General features: G+C 31.9%; 1 protein-coding gene across 6 annotated transcripts in view; it reads left to right on the top strand.

Annotated features, from left to right (window-relative positions):
* LOC148280905 (tensin-2-like) overlaps positions 1-20,946 on the top strand; it is a 194,312-nt gene that overhangs the window by 164,721 nt on the left and 8,645 nt on the right. For all 6 annotated transcript variants that reach the window (XM_088227613.1, XM_088227611.1, XM_088227612.1 and 3 more), the window contains 3 exons: positions 17,955-18,152; positions 19,336-19,464; positions 20,433-20,559. In XM_088227613.1, the coding sequence (XP_088083739.1) occupies positions 17,955-18,152; positions 19,336-19,464; positions 20,433-20,559 (454 nt within the window). The remainder of the gene's footprint in view (positions 1-17,954; positions 18,153-19,335; positions 19,465-20,432; positions 20,560-20,946) is intronic.

The following is a 20,946-nucleotide window of genomic DNA, read 5'->3' as shown; positions in this document are numbered from 1 at the left end:
AAGACACTTTCGGTAACTTAGGAGATTTATATGAATACTAACTCATAAAATATTACCTAAATCTATAAAAAAAAATGAATTTACGCGTATAATTAACAGCCGGAAAGATCAGTAATATTATGTATGTGCAAATATACTTCTTTTTCAAATACAAGAAAATATATGAAAAAATTAAATATTTACACATAAGCTCGTACTATTCATATAATATTAACTTTTGATCGAGTAGCCGCTCTTATTTTGATATTGTTACATTGTGTGTTAAATTAAAGTTCTTTCGGCAATAAATTAAAAATGCTAGGCACTTAATAATTAAGATTTCTACGAGTATTACCATACTTATTACATACTTTTGGTACCACTAAACCATCATTATACGTGAAGCGTGTATTATGTTTATGTTTGATAGGAATTTTGAAATTATCACTATTAAATTGTTCTCAAATGATGCAAAGCCACAGTAATCCTCGAACAGGCAGAGTTTCAAGTGTTTTGTACAGGAGAACATTATCACTTGTTTGTCTGTAAATCTCTGCAAGTACAACTCTCTTAACTATAGAGTACTGTAAACCCTGGATCATTTTAATATTAGTTTTAGTCGAAATCCAGAAACCGAAAGAATTGACCTTGATAACACCAATATCTTACTTTTTGAAAATTTTGGAGTTGGATGAAAAAAATTGGGAACCGCTGTGAAGGTGAAATCCAGTATTTTGTCTACTAACATTCGGACAAACTCAAAATAATACAATCGTTAATTTTCATTATGAAATTGAAATCAGCCATTATGGATTCAAATACAGTTTTACCATCCCATCCATGCAAATTCCTCGCGTAATCTCGGCTCATACATACTATGTACAAAGATGGTAGTGCTGTTAAGAAACTAGACGAATGTGACAGATAGCACAATCTTGTGGTTTCCCTTCAAATGAAGACCACGGGCATTAATATTGCCGCGTGAAGAGCGCGACCATATATTTCAGGTGTTTGTCTCGGCACGTGGACGCTACGGTGCAATGCGTGGGAGAGAGATGACGCCAACACCGATAGTTTCACGGTCATCAGATCAATTACATGATCATTGAGATGAATTCTTGTGTAATATCGTTAACTATGGACCATTCATCATTCAATCATTTTTAAGTTAGATTAGCTTAATTGGTAAAAGGGGATTAATTATTAGATACAATATTGGCGGCAACATTTGGGTCGTTGGGTTAAATGATTCATTTTATTTGGTTAGTAATGCCAAGACATTATCAAGATATATATTACAAAGAAGTTATTTGTATACAGCTACATCTAAAATGCAAATATTGCATAGCCCTCGACAATCTGAAAAAAAGAGAGATAGCAAATCACGATAATTCATACTCATGTCCTTAGTTCATATTTTTTCAGTGTAACTTCTTGCCATAGACACGACATTATTTAACAATTGTTAGTGTTATTATTTATGTAGATACTTTAAATTTTAAAAAATGCATAAGTTCTCGCTGTTTTTATTTCAAATTAATGTTTTATTTAAAAAAAGATGGTAAATTACGCGTCATTGAAAGTATTGTCCATTGCCAACGACAACTTTCTCTCATCTTTCTGGCAGCATGAGAATACCATCTCAAAAGAATGACCTATCTTTTGAGGTTATCCACAAATCCAGGAAAGCCAAGTCATTTAAAAAAAAAAGGTAACGCATTAAAATTCCCTAAAACTTTTCTCACGAAATTCGACATGTTTAACGCCATGAAATAATATGTTGTTCACACTTCGGCGGAATAACATATACTGACATTTTAAGCCTAATGGTGGAGCTTCATGATGACGTTGGCTGTAGTATTGCACGATGTGAAAAGGCTAAGATAAAATCTATGGGGAAACAGCTAGAACTTATTTAAGTCCCTATAACTTAATAATCTAAGTAATCATCATCTATTCAATTAATTGGATTGTATTTACGAATTGAACGATATTTATATACTGTACTATATATATATATATATATATATATGTATATGTAGGTACTGATTTTCACAGTTTCAGTATAATTTAAGGCAAATTATTTGTTCATCACACATGGTGGAGTTATCTTCGTAGCGTCACGTTTGATCACGACGAAAGCTCGTTACAGAATGAAAGCAAGGTAGGCAATTACCGTCCAATTTAAATGCCATTTCAAGAATTGATATTAAGCACTTGTAACTCGGTTATTAATTCATTATTGTTGAAAGATATTCGTAAGATTTAAAAATTGTATGATAATAATTACGTTCGGATACAGAACAACTTTATTGTCAACCATGTTACAATAAGTTAGCGTTCTTAGAATTAACCTGTCAAGTATTCTAAAGAGTTCATTTTTAATATAGTGAGTATTGCTAACACTGTGGTATAATTATTAATTATTTTTATGTAAATTTAATTCATTATTATTTGTAACCGGAAATATAGCCAATGTCTTTCATAAATAACTTGCATATAACTGTTTTTACACTATCAAGTAAATTTCGTTTTTATAATGTGTGAAAAGATTTACGAAATGCGTTATATCCCAGGCTCGTTCGATATGCAAGGTTGTGAAAAATTCCACAAATTCACATATCTATAATATTATGTATTTACATTTTAATATGAAAAAACTCGTTTTATGGATTTAAAAATAAATATTAAAATATGAACTTTGAACAAGATTACAAAATTTTAAGTATGTAGCAAAATGTTATCATGTTTATGATTATTTAAAAAAATATTGTTTATCTTACTTAATACAAAAGTAACCTTGCGAAGATATTTGCCTTAATATTACAAAAATGCACATCCGCGTCTTTTTAAAAATAATCCAATGTTGCACGTTATTTCTAAAGTTTATCACAAAATTTTAGAAAGCATGTTTCTTTAAAAACATTTGTCGCTTGATATTATTTGTTTTATTAATATCTTGAACTTCAATAAAACAGAGTAATGACGAAAACGATTAGGGCAGGTCGGAAGGCCATAAAAAAGTCAATAAGATATTGTTTTAAATTACCACAATTATCTTCTTTTTAAAAATAAAAAAAAATACAATTCTATAAAAAAAGGTTTAAACTAAAGTATTTCAATTTTTTTTTAAAGTTTTACCAAAGGCATAATTTTAAGTAGAAATAAAGGAAAATGTCATAAAAATGTATGTGATTTAAAATGCTTGTATTTCTTTTCAAAAGCAAAAAATTAAAATTTGGCTACGGCCACTTTCATGTTCAATTTATTATTTTTAAATGAATACAACAAATTTTAGTTCAATACTCAGTTTTTATTGAGATCCCAGATACCTAAGTTTAGTCTAAATTTGAAATGGCGTAATCTGCCAGTCTGAAAGTAATTATATTGTAGTTACATAAAACTTTTAAGAAGGTATATTTTTTAACAGAAATACCTTTAAAAAATATTGTTTTTATCTAATTTGTGTTTTTTTAAATTTTTTTATTATTGCGCGATTAAAAAAAAACATTCGTTTTAAAAAGGCAAAATCGTGTGATTTACTCATTTTGCGTTCGTTTTACCAGACTACAGCCTTAGAGTAGATAATACATTGTAGTAAAGCGCATATTTTTGTACCACTACTGTCGGAAACAATGTTGAATTACGGAACAGAACAACTAAGATTGTAAAAAATCTCATTTAAACCCGAAAAGCCTGTTTGTAAGGCACTCGTCTTACCCATTAGACTAGGGGCTCCAAGTTTTGTGAATTATTTATACAATTATTGTTTGAATTTTTCTTGAATACTTCCGCTAGTGAATCATTATTAATAAACATTTATGAAGATTACTAGAGAACTTTCCTCACCATTTTCTTAAATAATTCAACTATCGACATGTATTGTTTTTCTTTACTTTACCATAGAATGTTTCAATCGCTAAGGCAGTTGCTGCTTTTTACAGCTCTTAAATGAAACAGCACCGTGTTGATATTGTGGAAACCGCTTTATTGGACATAAAACGTCATCTGCCCTCAGCCAATACTCTCGCCCTTTATGGCTTGCGGTTGGGAAGATCCAATTTAGATTTTTCTTGGTTTTGCTGAAAGGTTACTCGTAACTCGTAGGACATAAAATACTCGAGCTAAACAATACATGTTTGTAAACGAACTTACTAATACAATCTGACTTCGAAGAGCATAGAGAAGTAAATATGAAATGAAATATAATTAAAAGAACCGTTTATTTATTCTGTTTGCGATGTTTTAATATATCACGTTTAGTTTTCTACAAAAATAGATCCACCCTCCTAAAATCAAAGAAAAATTATCGAAAACAAAAATTAACAAGGAAGGGGTTTAAGTAAAAATAAATCTTTTTTTAATCCAGGTAGTAAAATATTTTTTGTGGTAATAACATAACAAAAAATTATCTTTCATTTTATTATATCATATTGTTCGCGGTTTGGCAACATTACGCGGCCACTTCACGCATGCATGTGGGATGTTGTGCAGGGGGGGGGGGTATTTGGCAATTTTTGGACACAGAGCGATATGTGCAAACTTGATTCTACACACCTGTTATATCTAATTTCTATGCATTTCGATTTAAATATTTGTAAAATTAGTAAGGATGGGCAAAAATACCTTTTCAGCATACAATACAAAACTCAGTGTTACAATAATTCGATCTACATTTAAAATTATTTTTTAATCTACATAATTATAATTTCAGAACACCTGTGCCGTAATAATAACACGACATTATTCAATATATTGCGTTGGTGGGGAACGAGTTATCATTGAATTAATGATGACAATTTATGTCTTTGCAAATGGAATGAGTTTGTGGTGAGGACTGGATATCTGTACCATCATATCTATCATCAGACATGTATTGTGTTACCAATTTATTGACATGATAGTAATTATAGTGAGGACAACCAATCTTTTTTCTCATCTCTGTTGTAATGAGTTGCTCACTGTACCAAACTGTTATTTTTTAAACGTCTTCACGAAACAGCTCAATTTATGAAACAGTAACTGTTAGTCTTAAAAAAAAAAACAAAATGTCCAACTCTATTCAACAATGTTTGAGTATGTCCAAATGCTTGCAGACTGGCTGGATTTCCTCCCTAAGGAAAATCGTAAAAACTACGTAAACGTAAAAAATAGAAAACCTCTTTCCCTTCTCAAAAATGATTTCCCTCTCTGTTGAAATAAATTTAAATATGAACAACCTCTAGGAAGGAAATCCAGCCAGTCTGCAAGCATTTGGACATACTCAAACATTGTTGAATTAACTACCTGGTAAAAGAAGAAGTATAAAAATTGGAAAATTGTTTTCAAGCGTTGCCTAGTAGGTGATTTGGTTCAGCCGGATGAATCTCACCCACGTGATAAAGGTTTCAGCTCCTTTACTTCACAAAAGTCAACAGATGGAAGGGTTGAGGAAATGTGGATGTTCAAACATGGGCAGAATGGTGAATGTTACTCAGCCAATGACAGGTCATAAGCCCTGTAAATGCCTAGACTTCCATATTCCCTTCTCAAAAATGTTTTCCCTCTTTATTGAAATAAATTTAAATATGTCCATCTCTATATTGAACGCGAATAGAATGTTTAGAAAATGCTAACTTTCATCTACTTGATATTTCATTTTGAAGGCTCGTAATCAAATAAAATAGAATATGTAACGTAAAAGAAACGTCTAAAAAAACATATTTCTCTTCCTTAATATCTCCCTCTTTCCTCTTTACTCCCTTTTCCCAAATAGTAATAGTATTGTTTTAAGGTCATTGATATAAAAATGCAGTTATTTCTATATTTGTATATCTTTAGCTTTTTATTTTATTTTCTGTTGAATATGTTTGGTAACTTGAGTTACATAATTAAAACTTTTATTTTATTGGTTGGTTGGAAGAAATTCCCATTTGATAATAATTCTGCCGATGCATAATTTACACTATGTACAAAAAGTTAAATAAATAAAAGCTTGTAAAACAGAAAAATTTCTTTCGAATAACGTATAATTTTCACATTTGTTTTTTACTTTAATGGTCTGATTCTGATATGCATCCATAATAAATATAAATCTGAAATTGGTCCAATTTCTTTAAATTATCACATTCAGACTTTATGATTTCCATAACAAATAAATTATAAAACTTGCAAAAAAACAGCGAAATATCATGTGTTTGTAATACGTAACAGTCGATACGTAACATTTTATCCCTAATCAAACTCAAATAACTACTTTATATTTTATGTAACTCAATTATAACTTATGGCATAATAGGATGGGGAGGCATCAATAAATCAATATTAAAACCTCTCGAATCTGTTCAAAAATCGATCATTAAAATAATTTTTAAAAAGCCTTTCGGGTATCCCAGCATCAAGTTGTATTCGAGATCTTTCTTAGATATAAGGCTTAGATATAAATTATATATCTTAGAGTAAAAATGTTTGTGAAAGCAAATTATTCTACCAAATTCCAAAAGGAACACTCCCACACCACCGGAAGTCAGACTAGAGGATGAGTCATGGGATCTGCCACAAACTCTGAATTTAGGCAAAGAAATTTCAGGTTTCTGGGCCTCAAAATTTTCAATATGTTACCCGAACATTACAAAACCATGACCCGGATTAAATTTTTAAAAATTGTAAAAAAATGATAATTGGGTTTAGGTAGAAAAAAATCGAAAAATTTACTTTAAAACATTCTTAAATAATAATAATAATCACGGTTTATTAACAAAAAATTACAACGTCTTTATCTACTAGGTACATACTTAGGTAATAGATTTCTCTAGATTATGTCTAGTCTGCCTAACTAGGTACAACCCGTTTTAAGGCAGACATTTTTATGAAAAAATAAACAATTATATGACTACCTACTAGTTAATGTATTATAGAATTTTACAATGTTGAAATATATAATTTATTATTTTAGAATGCTTTTGAGTAAGTTTTACGATTTTTCTCAACAAACAGTATAAATATTGTAAAACTGTAGTCATGTTATTGTTTATTGTATGCCTAAAACAGGTTGTACCTTGTTAGGCAGACTAGACATAATCTAGAGAAATCTATTACCTAAAACATGTACAGGGCCTTACTTATAAACCTGGTGTAAATTACGCCTAGGCATAGTGGTATAATAAGGATGGAAATGGTATTCCCATCCGTATTCTACCGCTATACCTAGGTGTAACTTCATGCCAAGTTTATGAGTAAGGCCCGTAGTAGGTAAAGAAATTGTATTTTTTGTTAATAACCCGTGATTATTATTGTTAATGTTGTTTTACAAGACTGTCACTTGCCTTTTTTACAAAAGCATAATACCAATATATATAATTGACTGACTCTCCTTGCTGTTAACATAACTGGAACACTGATTTATTAAGGAATTAACACCGAGAAATGTATAATGGTTTGATTGCTCTCTCAATGCAACATTACGAGCTAACAAGTAACACTCATATATTCGTTCGGACAATGAATGACTCCATATTCCTTGTAAATTGATCTTAAGACTAAAGCGTATAACGGATACTTGTGCTGTTAATTTAAAAGCTCTCAAATGTAAATACAAATCCATACAATACCAACGAGGTGACTTTGATTTATAAAATGAAAACACACAGGTACTTTTGGTTTTACTTTTACGAAAAGACCTTTTGACAAAGAGTTACTTAATGAATCATAATGAATTTCTACGGAGAAATTTGAATCTTTTACCAAACTAAAGTTTCACAATACAACCACCTGTTCAATCAATCAATAGTAGGCCCAATTGTGATTAGTTATATGTATAAAGCGCAGGAAATCCTGGCTTGAGAAAAACCACATTGAATTTTTGTTATCTTGCCGAACCCGGAACGTTCCATGCGTGAGGCTAACGTTTTAACCACTATTGGTATGAGATTTTGTCCACTTCTGACCATTACGCTTTCCAAATATTTCACGAAAGAATAGTTATGCGATACAAATACTTTTATACCTATTTCAAAGCTTGAGTTTAACGACGACGACGCCGCATCGTTATATTTATTTCTATGTCGTCTCAATAAAATTCGTTTATTTCTTGAAATTTTCAAATAACAACTACCAAAGCAAATTGTGTTGTTTTCGAGGTCAAAAATCTTCGAGGTTTTCGAAAAACACACTGTGTTGCAATTCGTTACTGGAAACACTCGAGTACAGTTTTCCATTTTCGAGGATTTATTTAGCATCATTATCACGGGCTGGGGATTCTTAGTGCGTGATTATTGCCGAAACAAAAGAGCAGCGGACATTAGAAGAGACATTAAACCTCATGTTTATGTGGCCTGATTCTGGTCCAGGAGACATTAGGACAGATTGGAATGAGATCAAGGTGAGACATTGCTATCTGCTGATAGCTTTTGTCTGTGTGGATGTGAAGCCATCTCTAATCGTTAATTCGATTAATAATAGCATAGGTATCTGAGGTACAGAGTTGACAAATTGCTGGGTCTTCGGTTGCCTTTGACATTTAAAGGTGTATCAAATACGGATTAAGTGATAAATGAATTATTTCATTCAGTTTTATTATTTAGTTATTTAATGAGTAGGTACTACTCGTATGTAATAACAGTCACAAAAATAAACGCACATATATGTATAATTATAGTATTTTGGGTGCGGCATTATCTTAATTGTTATTTACTTAACTCTTTTAGACCTGAATTATTTCTTGTAAATATAAGAACTATTTTAGACACCAATAATATATAAAAATTCTTCGTATTTTCAAATTTATGTTATCTTGTATTTATTCATTTCAAATTGTATATATATTCACTAAAATATTGTGGCTCTTTAGGCTGTCCCCGTGTTAAGCCATCGTGATCAACAACAACACATTATAAAATAAATAAAAATAATTACGAGTTTAATACATTTTTTTTTTAAAACCGTCTAAATACAAATAAAACACTAAATACTTTCATAAATTAATAATTACAGATGGTACAATATTATTAAATTAGTTGGAATTAGCTCCAAAAGAAAAAAAAACATCTATCAAACTTATAAATCATTATTCTGTATAATGTCAATTAATAACATAAGCAGAAAAACTGAAGGCATACTCAGGGATACCAGTAATAAAAAAAAATCGTTTTAATTTCGATAGTTTCAGGAATAAAAAAACTTAAAATTCGTGTATATTTGAATGTGAATGTGTGAACATGTATGAAGATCTAAATATTATATTTAATCCCTAAAAAACATTGGTATTACGCTTTATTATTATAGAATTAAGAATATTATTATTTAAAATAGGTGCGTAGATTTTCACGGTCACTGTTAATCAATACGTATCTTTTCAGGGTGAACCCGTATAAGTTGGATTCGTTCCGACATTTCGGCTACCATTGCAGGCGTCATCTTCAGGATAAACAATGTGTTTTGGTAGAAAAAATACGTGTTTGTGTATTAGTAATTTGTACCGTGTCACAGTTGGCAGTGGGCACATTCCGTGTCATTTTTGTAGTGTGCAGTGCCGGGAACCATGCCGAGTTTAATTTAAGCCCGTCGTCTTTGTTTATGTTATTTGGGCGTCCGTGTATTTCAATTGCCTCTTTTATAATTTGCGTAATTTCCTAGTTTATGCTAAATCTTTGGATGGGGTAGTAGGGAAAAGAGGGATAAATAAGGGGAAGTTAATAACAAATCACGCCATTTATTCACAAAATCAACAATAAATATTCCCCCACTATGCTCCACTTTCGCCGCGCGCATTCGTGATGTCGCCGCGTAGTGTTGCACGATGGGAAAAATATAATCATAATCCAAACGTAAGGTTAAAAAAAGCAATCTGTTAATTTCTCTAAAATTTTATTGTGCACGCGGAAATATTGATCGACACACCAGAGTAGATAAGTAAAGGGTCATTTAATAAGAGTAATTGAATAAATGAACATTGAAATTAAAATATAAAACAAATTTTATTTGACAAAAAACGGATATTTTTATATCATGTCAAATAATATTTTATGTTTTAAATATAATGTCCACCACAGAGTTGTTTAATCCGAGGTCCAATTTTCATTAGTACTCTCATTAGATGAGCAAAATTGTGTAAAAAATTTGACTACCCTGGCAACACTAACGAAATGTCCATTTTCGTTTCTTCGATAATCTGACAGATGGAAAAATAATTCAATTTTTAAGTAATGTATTTGCTACTTACACATTCATTTGCTAATTACAATGAAATGTGATCCCACTCTTTTTCTGTAAGATCCTAGCAGTATTTCTACACTTTAAAAGGACACAACACGGCATAGTTGATTTCAAATCAGGAGTTGCGTACTGAGCGACGTCTACAAAGAAACTAATGGGTCAAAACCTAAAACTACTCATTTATTAGTACTTTAGTCGCATTCTGTTTGATGCTCGTATGCTGTTTCTGGAATTTTCTTAATTCTATGTGAAAAATAAAATATTTGGTTCACACAATCACGGTTGGAAAATGGAACAAAAATGACTGAAAATAACTTAATCACCAAGACAACTTTTTTTTTAAGTATTTCAAAATATGTCGTCTTTTGTTCAATATAACAAGACGTTACAACACCGTTTCCGCAAATGTTTTTTTTTAGCAGTTAATTTGTTTTACATGTGTAAATATTTTTTAAACACTCGTCAATAATTTAGAGTGTTTGCTTAAGACAGTTTATGGCGTGATACGAACCTCCCACACATCATATTTATCACTCGCATTAAATATTCGCGTACACCTCCGTAATATAATTCCCTTGTCCCGCAAATCCCGAGTACCCTGGACAGGCGCCTATACAAGGCTAGTGTAAGTCTCCAGTGCTGAGTGGGCGTCGACCGTGGGCGGTTGCACCTCTCCTGGTTAACTCCGGAGGAATAGTCGGATAATTTTCCGCTTCGATAGGCGGAATGATAACCATCTTTATTTGTACTGGTTAAATCCACTGTTGTTCCGCTCAAGCGATATTTAGTATCGTCGGCATCGCCTTGGGTTCATTAATGATTATTCTTGTTGGTTTTAAACGACTTTATTACAAAACGACATTTTACATTCCAGTAATTGGTAGCTATGCTATCAATATTCATAATCTCAAGATATTTTGTATCTAATAGGTTTTAAGCTAATTTCAATGCAATTTTTTAAGTAATCGTTTTTTTTTATTTGAAAGTTTATTTATAAACCCTTGCGGATTATTACATTCATTTTACAAAAAAATATATAAACATTTTTCATTCATACTCTGTTGTTCAAAATAATATTGTTTACATCTTTTGAAAGGTTTGTCTGAGTCTTTTTTTTGGTTTTGTCTGGTAGTTTATTGTATAATTTCAGTCCCTGGTTCATTAGTCTTGATTGTCCTTGTCTTGTTTTAGAAAGTTGTATATGGTATTTGTCTGATATTCTCTAGTCCATGTTGACTACAATTTTTTTACAAATTTTAGTTCTTCGTCCATAATTACATTAGTGGCTAATTTGTGGATAAATTTTAATGATTCTAGTTGAAAGAGTTCAGTTATATTTAATTGCTTAGTTTGTTTAAAAAGTTCTCTAGTTGCAGTTAGATAGGTTTAATATTTTATTTTGTTGTCTTTGTAGTCTGTTTATGTCATTTTGATATCCTGCTCCCCATAGTAGTTGCGTATAACATATTTTAGTTTTTACATAGGCTTCATACATTATTTTTTTTCCTTTATTGGAACCAAGTTTTTGATTTAAAAAAAAAAGACTCCATAAAGTCGCCACTTTGCTAATTAAATTGTTGATATGAATTGTCCATGTCAATTGTCGGTTTGTTGTTAGTCCTAAGTATTTAACATGTTCAATTTCAGTTAATACACTAACTGGTTCACTATGAGGCCGATTAATCTCCACTCGAATTCCATTTATACTACTAAATAAACAAACGGAAAGAATCTAAAATAAAAAATCAATCCACCCTGATTTTACCGTGTCTGTCCCGTGGATTTATATCTACAAAAAAACCTGAAAATATTTATTATAAAATAAACAAATGAAACGCAGTACCTAACTATCTTTTCGCGATTTTTCGGGCTAAGAGATTCACCAACAGAGAGAGGCAGACAGTAGTCAGCATATACCCAAGTGGCCAACTAGTAGGTCGCTAGTGGCGGGCATTATACTAGTAACGGTCCCACATACCTGTGGCCTGCTGCGAAGCTGTATTCCCTTATGGGGACCAGGAGATCGAGTCTCCGACCTAAAATCGGCGAACGGCGTTCCTGCTCACCCACGCGCCCACATCACGTGGAACTTCCGGTCCGATCTGCCTCGCGAAACGAAAATCACTCTTTTGTTACATAACTGGAAATGCCGAAAATATTTTGACCAAGTTTTTGCGAGCAAAATTCACGATACATAGCTACATTATTTATGTTTACGCTTGAATAATAATGTGGGAGTATATTTTATTTAATGAGAGTTCATAAGTAAAAATGCATAAATAAATACGCTTACATAACATGTACCTATATTATTTACGTGAATGAAACCTTATCCTTTACTTCATATAAATTATTTATTTACAATTCTTGATGGAATTCCATTGTAGTGATGTAATAACTTATATTTACATATAAGTTATTAATTTAAAAATACTTGGTACACTTCCACTTATTTATTTTGACCGATTAGCGCTTTCACCCTCTAATGGGCATCTCCAGACTGGTGAATATGATACAGTGTAAGGATAATTTATATAAAACTAAATAATATCTTAAGTGTAGATACATTTAAAAATAAGTTTTTTTATTTTGGCTTAGTTTGATAGCCTATTCAAAAAAATTTCAACCACTGAACTTCCTCATTCTGTCATTAGAATCAGAAAATTAGTTCTTTTTATTTATTTATTCATATTTTTCTTTTACAAACTATAATTAATAATAAAATTATTGTGACTTATAATTAATAATTATATTACTAAAGTTTAGTTTAACAACTACAAACAAAACAAACAAAATAAGTTATTTTTTAGGCTATCAAACTAAGCCAAAATAAAAAATAACTTATTTTTAAATGTACCTACACTTAGGATAATATTTAGTTTTATATAAATTATCCTTACACTGTATAATATTCACCAGTCTGAAGATGCCCATTAGAGGGTGAAAGCGCTAATGGGTCAAAATAAATAAGTGTAAGTGTATCAAGTATTTTTAAATTAATAACTTATATGTAAATATAAGTTATTACATCTTATCCTTTATGTTATTTAAAATATACATTTATTACAGCTGCTTGTATCTACATATTTTGTTTTGTTTTATTTGCTATATATATTATAATTCTTCAATATATTTTTAAAATAACGTAAAGGGTAGGGCTCTTCTTTTCTTTTTCTTTTCTTGAATTTGTCCCATGATGAAAATGGCATCGGTGGTGGAACGCTTTCTCCTGAATGCTCCTTGCTGCTCTTCTCTGTTAGCAATGTTTTGCTCAAGTTTTATTTTTAATACACTTGTAAGGAGTCTGAGCATCGAGCTAAGTAGCAAAATACCTCTATAGTTTGCAAGATTGTTCTTTTGTTCCTTTTTAAAGATAGGTACTGTTATGCTTGTCTTCCAATCTTTGGGAATAGTGCACGCCGCCAGAATTTTATTAAACAATCGATATATAGTTAAAATTTACATATTTTATAAATCAATTATAAAAAACAAATCAATTGAGAAGACACGAAGATGTTGTATATTAATTTTATTATCTAAAAGCCATTATACTGTTACACTTAAAAGATACCGTGTGTATTAAAACTAAGTATTACGTCAGAGTGACGTAGTAACCACGAGAGATTACATTTCTATAACATGAATCGTGACGTATTAGGGGCGTGGCCAATGGAATGACCGTTTTTGCGGGAATTCAAAATCGCAAATTAAAAAATATTTTTAGCTAATAATTATCAAAAAAATATTTTTTTACTGTACAGTATTTCATAGACTTTTATTACTTTAAAAATGTTTTTAAAAAAGTGATATTTCCCTACTGTGCGAAAGTCTAAAGAGGGCCTACTTTAGTTGCTGCCAGTCAATAACTTTTTACGTCTTTTGGTTTTTCATACATTTTGTTTAAAATAGTGTAAAAATTTTAGCAATCAATATTTTATATTGTCAACTTAAAATCCACCATATTAACATAACAGTTTTTGAACGAAGAAATAAAAAAAAATAAAAACGAAGAATTTTCTTTTTTTTTTTAATACGTGACGTCATCAGCTGTGTTTTCATTTTCCTTGTATTTTTGCACGTCTGAGAGTAGGCAGGATTGAATAGCGTAGTCGGGATACCTGGGGTCAGCAAATGAAGCTGCGTGGGTGAACACATTGTAAATAAAAACAGATCTAATGTATTCCACCTTTAAGGTTGCTAGTCGTGTCCCACGTGGCAACCATTTATGACTTTTCAAGATCTCTGCCAGGTGGACTTAACCTTTTCGCTTCATTTAAGGTCGCTTGATTACCTGCATAATATTACATCGAGTGGCGCGCTACAAATTTGTCTTCGATTTACAATACCGAGACTTTTCCCTTGACTCACATAAAATAAACAGATGATAGCAAATACATAACAAATAATATTCAGTATAGTACAACTTGCAGTGCATAAAATATTATGTTAAAAAAAAAAGGTGTTTTATTTATGATGAGAAAGTTTTAGTGGTACGGAAAATTAGATGAAAAAAGGGTTTTTTTACACGCTGTAAAAATAAGAGCATTTAATTGTACGGTGAAGTTTCTAAAAAATGTATGAAAAAAATAATATAAGTCTACTTTAAACTACGTCACTTATTCTTATGAATTAACCAATCGATTACAGCGTATTTGTGTCGTAATAGATTTCCGATTTCCGGTTTCAGAGTAGCCATTTTGTCAACTTTTAGTGTGTTTTGACGCTACGGGGTTCTTTTTCTGTCAGCACAACTCACCGACAACAACTCATGACCTCGTGACGTCAAGGGCATAGAAATTTCAAAACTTTAAAAAATCATAGCAATGATGACGACACATTTTTTTTATTTTGGCTTAGTTTGATAGCCTATTAAAAAAAAAATACCACTGAACTTCCTCATTCTGGCATTAGAATCAGAAAATTAGTTTTTATATTTATTTATTCATATTTTTCTCTTACAAACTACAATTAATAATAAAAATAATGTGACTTATAATCAATAATTCTATTATTAAAATTTAGTTTAACAACAACAAACCAAACAAACCATCAGGGTAGGCAGAGGGGATAGAACGCCACATCACTCTATCTTTGCATACATGTCTCGCTTCCTCTACATTCATACATCTTCTCATGCACGCGCGCCGATTATTTCGACTTTTGACAAGTCCATCTTCAAGTATCTGTTTGATTTGGTCATGCCATGTCTTTCTCGGTCTTCCTCTATTTCCGCATCCATCAACATTCGCATTGTAAATTTTCTTAGCCGTTCTTTCGCTGTCCATTCGCTCTACATGTCCGAACCAGCGCAGAGCTCCTTTCTTGATTTTGTCGGTAGTGCTTATTTCAGCCTACTTTCATCGTTGTTTTTCCAAGCCCATACTTGGCCCCCATACTCCAGGGTCGGTACCAGGACTCCATTGTGAATTGCTAATTTTGCCTCTAGCGACAAACAAACAAACAAACCATCACGCCGTTTCTCCGTAGGAGTAGGCAGAGAGGATAGAACGCCATAACAATTTATCTTGGCATACAGACCTCGCTTCCTCTACATTCATACATCTTCTCATGCACGCACGCCGACTGTTCCTACTTTTGACATGTCCATCTTCAAGTATTTGATGGTCTTGATCGTGCCATGTCTTTTTCGGTCTTCCTCGTTTTCTGCATCCATCAACATTTGCATCGTAGATCCTTTTAGCCATTCTTTCGCTGTCCATTCGCTCTACATGTCCAGCGAATGGACAGCGAAGACAGGAAGTTTAGTTTATGTATGAATTAATTCCTCATAATGGGTAACACAAGCCCTTTTACCCTTCTCAAGTTTTTTTATAGCCGTCGAAATATTTGTCATAAATTGATGTAAAAATATTAAAATAATTTAAAAATATTTTTGTGTTTTTTACCAAATGAAGTTATCTGATACTCTGCCTACATCACGGCGCTGTGTAACTTTATAATCTTGTTATATTCAAGGGCTGCGTGGGATATTACGAGTGGTATAAATTATATATATCTGAAATTCTAGGTAGGTATTGTAGAGTACATACAAACATACCTATATTACACATATTATTAATATTTATGATGTTATTTACTATACTAAATACTTATCAACAATATTTTGAGTTTGTCCAAATTTTTGTAGACAAGGACTGGATTTGACTCCCTGGGGAGCTGTTTACATTAACATATTACAACAGAGATAAAGAACATTTAAGTGAAGGTAATATATAAGTCTAAGTCCAGTCCTTGTCTACAAAAATTTGGAAAAACTCAAAATATTGTTGATAAATCCACCTGGTCCATGAAGAAGTATAGAAATTGAAAAAATAACATTTTCAGGCGTTGCCTAGTATGTAGGTGAAATAATTCAATTAGATGAATCTCACCCGCATAAAAAAAGGTTTCAGCTCTTTAACTTCACAAACATCAACAGATAAAAGAATTGAAGGAATATAGATGTTCAAATATAGATAGAATGGTGAATGTTACACAGTGTGTAAAGTGGCCACTTGAACCAGCCATTGACAGGTCATAAGCCAGGTTAGATGCCTAGACTTCTATATTACCTTCTCTTAAATGTTCTTTATCTCTGTTGTAATATGTTACTATTTACTTATATTCATATTATTCTTAAATTTATTGACTTAGATGTATGGAAATGTAAAATGGAAGTCTAGGCATTTACAAAGCTTACGACCTGTCATTGGCTGGTTTTTTAAAAATATTTTTTAAAATTAACATAATTTTTAGCTTTTTAAACATTTTCTCATTACTAATTGTTTTAATAGATAATGGAAGTAGCTTATATATTTTAATTTAATAATACTTAAAATCCCTTTGTCCGAAAGTGGTATTAGTTTGTATTTGTTTAAGTTGGCTTTGTGTTGAGGATCTAGTGATTATATTATTTTTATGTGATGTATTGTACGGGTAATGTCTTTCATTTGAGTAAGAGTAGTTTTTGAATCTGTAAGTGAGTATTGTTTTAGCGTATAATTGTTTTGGTGTCATAAGTTGTGATTTGTGGAATATTTCTTCAGTAGATGTCTGTATCGGGACTCTGAGTATTATTTTAATTATGGATTTTTGTGCAACAAATACACTATTTAAAACTGTGTCACTCGCACCACCCCAACCGATTATACCGTACTCCAAAATTGATTGGCACAATGCAAAATAAATCCTAAAAAGTTAGTGTACATTAATTATATTTCTAATTGTTTTGACGAACGTTAGTCTTTTAAGTTTATTAGTAATATTTTCAATCTGCTGTTTCCACTTTGTATTCATATCAATAATAACTCCTAAGTATTTGACGTTGATAGTTTTATTTTTATAAAACCGTTTTTTTGAATTCTCATTTATAAAATCTTTCTGAATTTCGTTCATAATAAATCATTGCTATATTTAAATAATAAAAAAATTATATTAAAAATATTTGTGTAGTGCTATTATTGTTAACTAATAATAGTTATTAAAATAATAGCCAATTTATATAATTCCGAAAACGAATTTAAAAAAAAAGAATAGCGCTCTTATGAAATCACAAAGCTAATTCGAGTTAAAAAGAGTTAATATCTATAATATTAGGTTATAACATATATTATTTTCACGTTATAAGTTTTAAATTAAAGTTCATTCTTGTACGGCCTCAGTATGACTGAAGTTATTACCTAGTTACTATGGCATCGCCTGTATAAATAAACATTGACACATTTAAATTTGAATGAAATATTTTGTTTTCAATATTAATAAACGAACCTTTTATTTTTTTTCAGGGTTGACACGCCTATTAGCCGGGAGTATGGGACAACACCGCGCAGCAGAGTGGAGGCGATCACCAACGGAGATAGCGATGGTCTGACGTGGCTCCAGCGCCAACAGATGAGGCTACGCGCACACAAGGACGTCAGGATGCGCGCTTCCCGGCTGCAGCTCGAGAGACCGCTGCCAGCGAGGACTTCTGCTAGCCACAGGTACAGTCACAATATGACAGTGTGGAATGACCCATCCCTAGACAGCAGATGAGGACATCAAGATGCACTATGCCCGTCTTCAGCTCAAGAGACAGCTGCCAGCGAGGACCTTTGCCGGCCACTAAAACAGGCACTGAAGGCCTTTACCATTTACGGCCTCTTTTCAGATCCGCACATTACAAAAACAAATTTAAGCTTTAATAAAAGTTTTTATTTTTTTTATTTATGTTTATTAAAGATTTACGTTATTTAGAATTCACATTTACAGCTTTCAATGCCTTTATCGCCGTCAGTATATCTCTGTGCATATAGTTAATTTGTCTGTCACCCTCAATCTAAATCTTCCAATTCTGACGGAGATAGGATATGTTAGTTTATTAGCTTGTTGGTAAACTAAGAGAAACAGGTTCGATCGGGAAAACCAGAGCCGTTACCAATCCTCCACCAACCATCTGCAACAGTTCGTACAAAGCAACCTTTCCAAGTTATTTTGTCTCTGTCAAAAACACCTAATTTATACATCCATCAAAAATTTCAAATCTATCAAGCCTGAAAGGAAATCATAGTTTAAAAATGCATTATATTCCCAGAATCGCCCTATGCAAGACAAAAACCTAGCATCAATATATATTCAAAACCTAGCATCATCCTAGTAGAGACCTATCAACCAACCTGTTAACCACAAAATTTTGAGACAACGTTCTTAACAACACACGGCTGACATAAAGGAGCACCCAGCCTGACCCCCTGACGATACAAGCCTCCTATCCCTACCCGTTGGTGTATTAGTACCCAAACCCTCTTTCCTTTTATGGAAATGGAAAATACATGAGTTTTGCACTGCCGTCATGAAATCATCCAATGAAGATCTTGTAATAACCAAAAACTATGCGCACTTCGATTCCTAGAAGGGCATCTCAGTTTTCCACCCATGAACTAGCAAATTTTGCAAATTTGGGACAGATGCAGACACTTAAAAATATGGAATGACCTAGGTAGGTACTGTATCTGCTGACTAACTATAAAAAATGAGGTTATGTAGATAATCATAAGCATGTCCTAACTATGAACAGACACAGGAAACACGATGAATGACAGTGTTTTGTCCATTGAACTGCAGGGGCTGTCCTTATTCAGATTCAGAATGAAATCATTATTAATGAGTTGGCTTGTTTATTTTCAGATTTGACGGGTATACCAGTGACACAACAGCCTTTGCTGATGATGATGATGACTTCAGTGTTCCCCTTCATATACAAACCATCAATAATCGTACTCGAATCAGCCCTACGGAGCCACTGCTACCGAACAGGTAAAACTAGGATTAGTTTAAAGAAATATTACAATAAGTAAAAACTATTGTAAAAGTCTGTCACTGAATTTTGAAGTGATAACAGTACTAATCCAAAATCACTCGCAAACGAGTGGAGGCGTATAAAAAAAAAAAAAAAAAAAAAAAAAAAACAGTACTAATGTAGAAGTTCTTTCTAGACAGAGATAAATTCATTGTAAAATTTACACTAACTTTCAGTGAAAATTTTCAATAGGTCAGTATGTGGTATACAATTTTAAAAAATCAATATTAAATATTCAATATTCATTATGTAGCACTTTACAAATAACAAATAAACCCATTATTATGAGTCTATTTATAAAAGTTATTAATCTTTTTACACCACTTAGTACTTGAATTTATAGTTTTGTTGTTTTAAGTTTGTAAATTCATTAAAACAAGTCAAATAAAAACACTACTTATGTCCTCATAATTTATTACCACTAAGTAGTTTCAGAAGGAAACATCTGATACTAGAGCATGAACATGAGAATTTGGTTGCAGAAATAAAATAAGTGTCTTTTCAATAGAAATACCATTGTTCTCTCAGAATCATTTATTGTTGGGTCTAAATACTTTGATTGAAAAATCAAAGGCTTAATAAATTGTGGCTTTCGATTTGAAATTACATTTACTCAATTTATGCTTATTATGTTAGTCTCAGGCAACTATCTTTTTTCAAAATATGTATTATAATATTCCAATCTTCAATAAATTAATCTTAAGACCATAAATACGTATTTTGCCAGATTTCTTGAGTAAGAGAGGTCACCAAGTGACATCTAAATTGTTGACTATTTAAATGTCTAACCTCTCCACTTACATTTAGTAAGATGCTGACCATACTTCATTTAGTTGCTGAGCCTTGGCTGGTATACCACATTGAATTTTCTTAAATTATGCAATATTTTATAACTACACAACTGACAAATAAATGTATTTTCCAGGACATCATCACGCAAGTTCATGAGTATGGAAAGGAGAGTGATGCGGGAAAGGAGTGTCTCACCGGGTGGTCAAGATATGCTGGATTCTCCTAGAGATATTGCGCTGTTATCGCAAAATGGAACCATGGTAAATACTCACAATACATCATAACTTCTTTTTGTTACACTTGTGAACACACCAGACCTTATTGCGACTTACAGGATCTAGCGCCCCGTTACTTACTGAGAAGGGGTGGAAATATTAATATATATTTGTAAATTAAAACGAGTTAATTATTCTCCCCTAAATCGTAGGCAAGTAACTGATTCTCTGTGCCAACTGAACCTTTGTTTATTCCAGCTCTGCTCCTACCGAGAAGCAGAAGAGACTCTTGTACTCATGATATAAACTATGACTCTTCAAGATGGAAAGAAGAATTAGTTTGACTATGTCATTCGACCATTATATTTTTAGCGAAATTCACTACTGCAACATTGCTGATCTCGTTATGGAATGTTTATTTCGTTTCTTTAT

The sequence above is a fragment of the Micrasema longulum genome, unplaced genomic scaffold (genome assembly GCF_059751315.1).
Source record: "Micrasema longulum isolate JH-2025_06_02 unplaced genomic scaffold, ASM5975131v1 h1tg000513l, whole genome shotgun sequence".
Taxonomy (NCBI): Eukaryota; Metazoa; Arthropoda; class Insecta; order Trichoptera; family Brachycentridae; genus Micrasema; species Micrasema longulum.
This window is presented reverse-complemented; position numbering and strand designations above follow the sequence as displayed.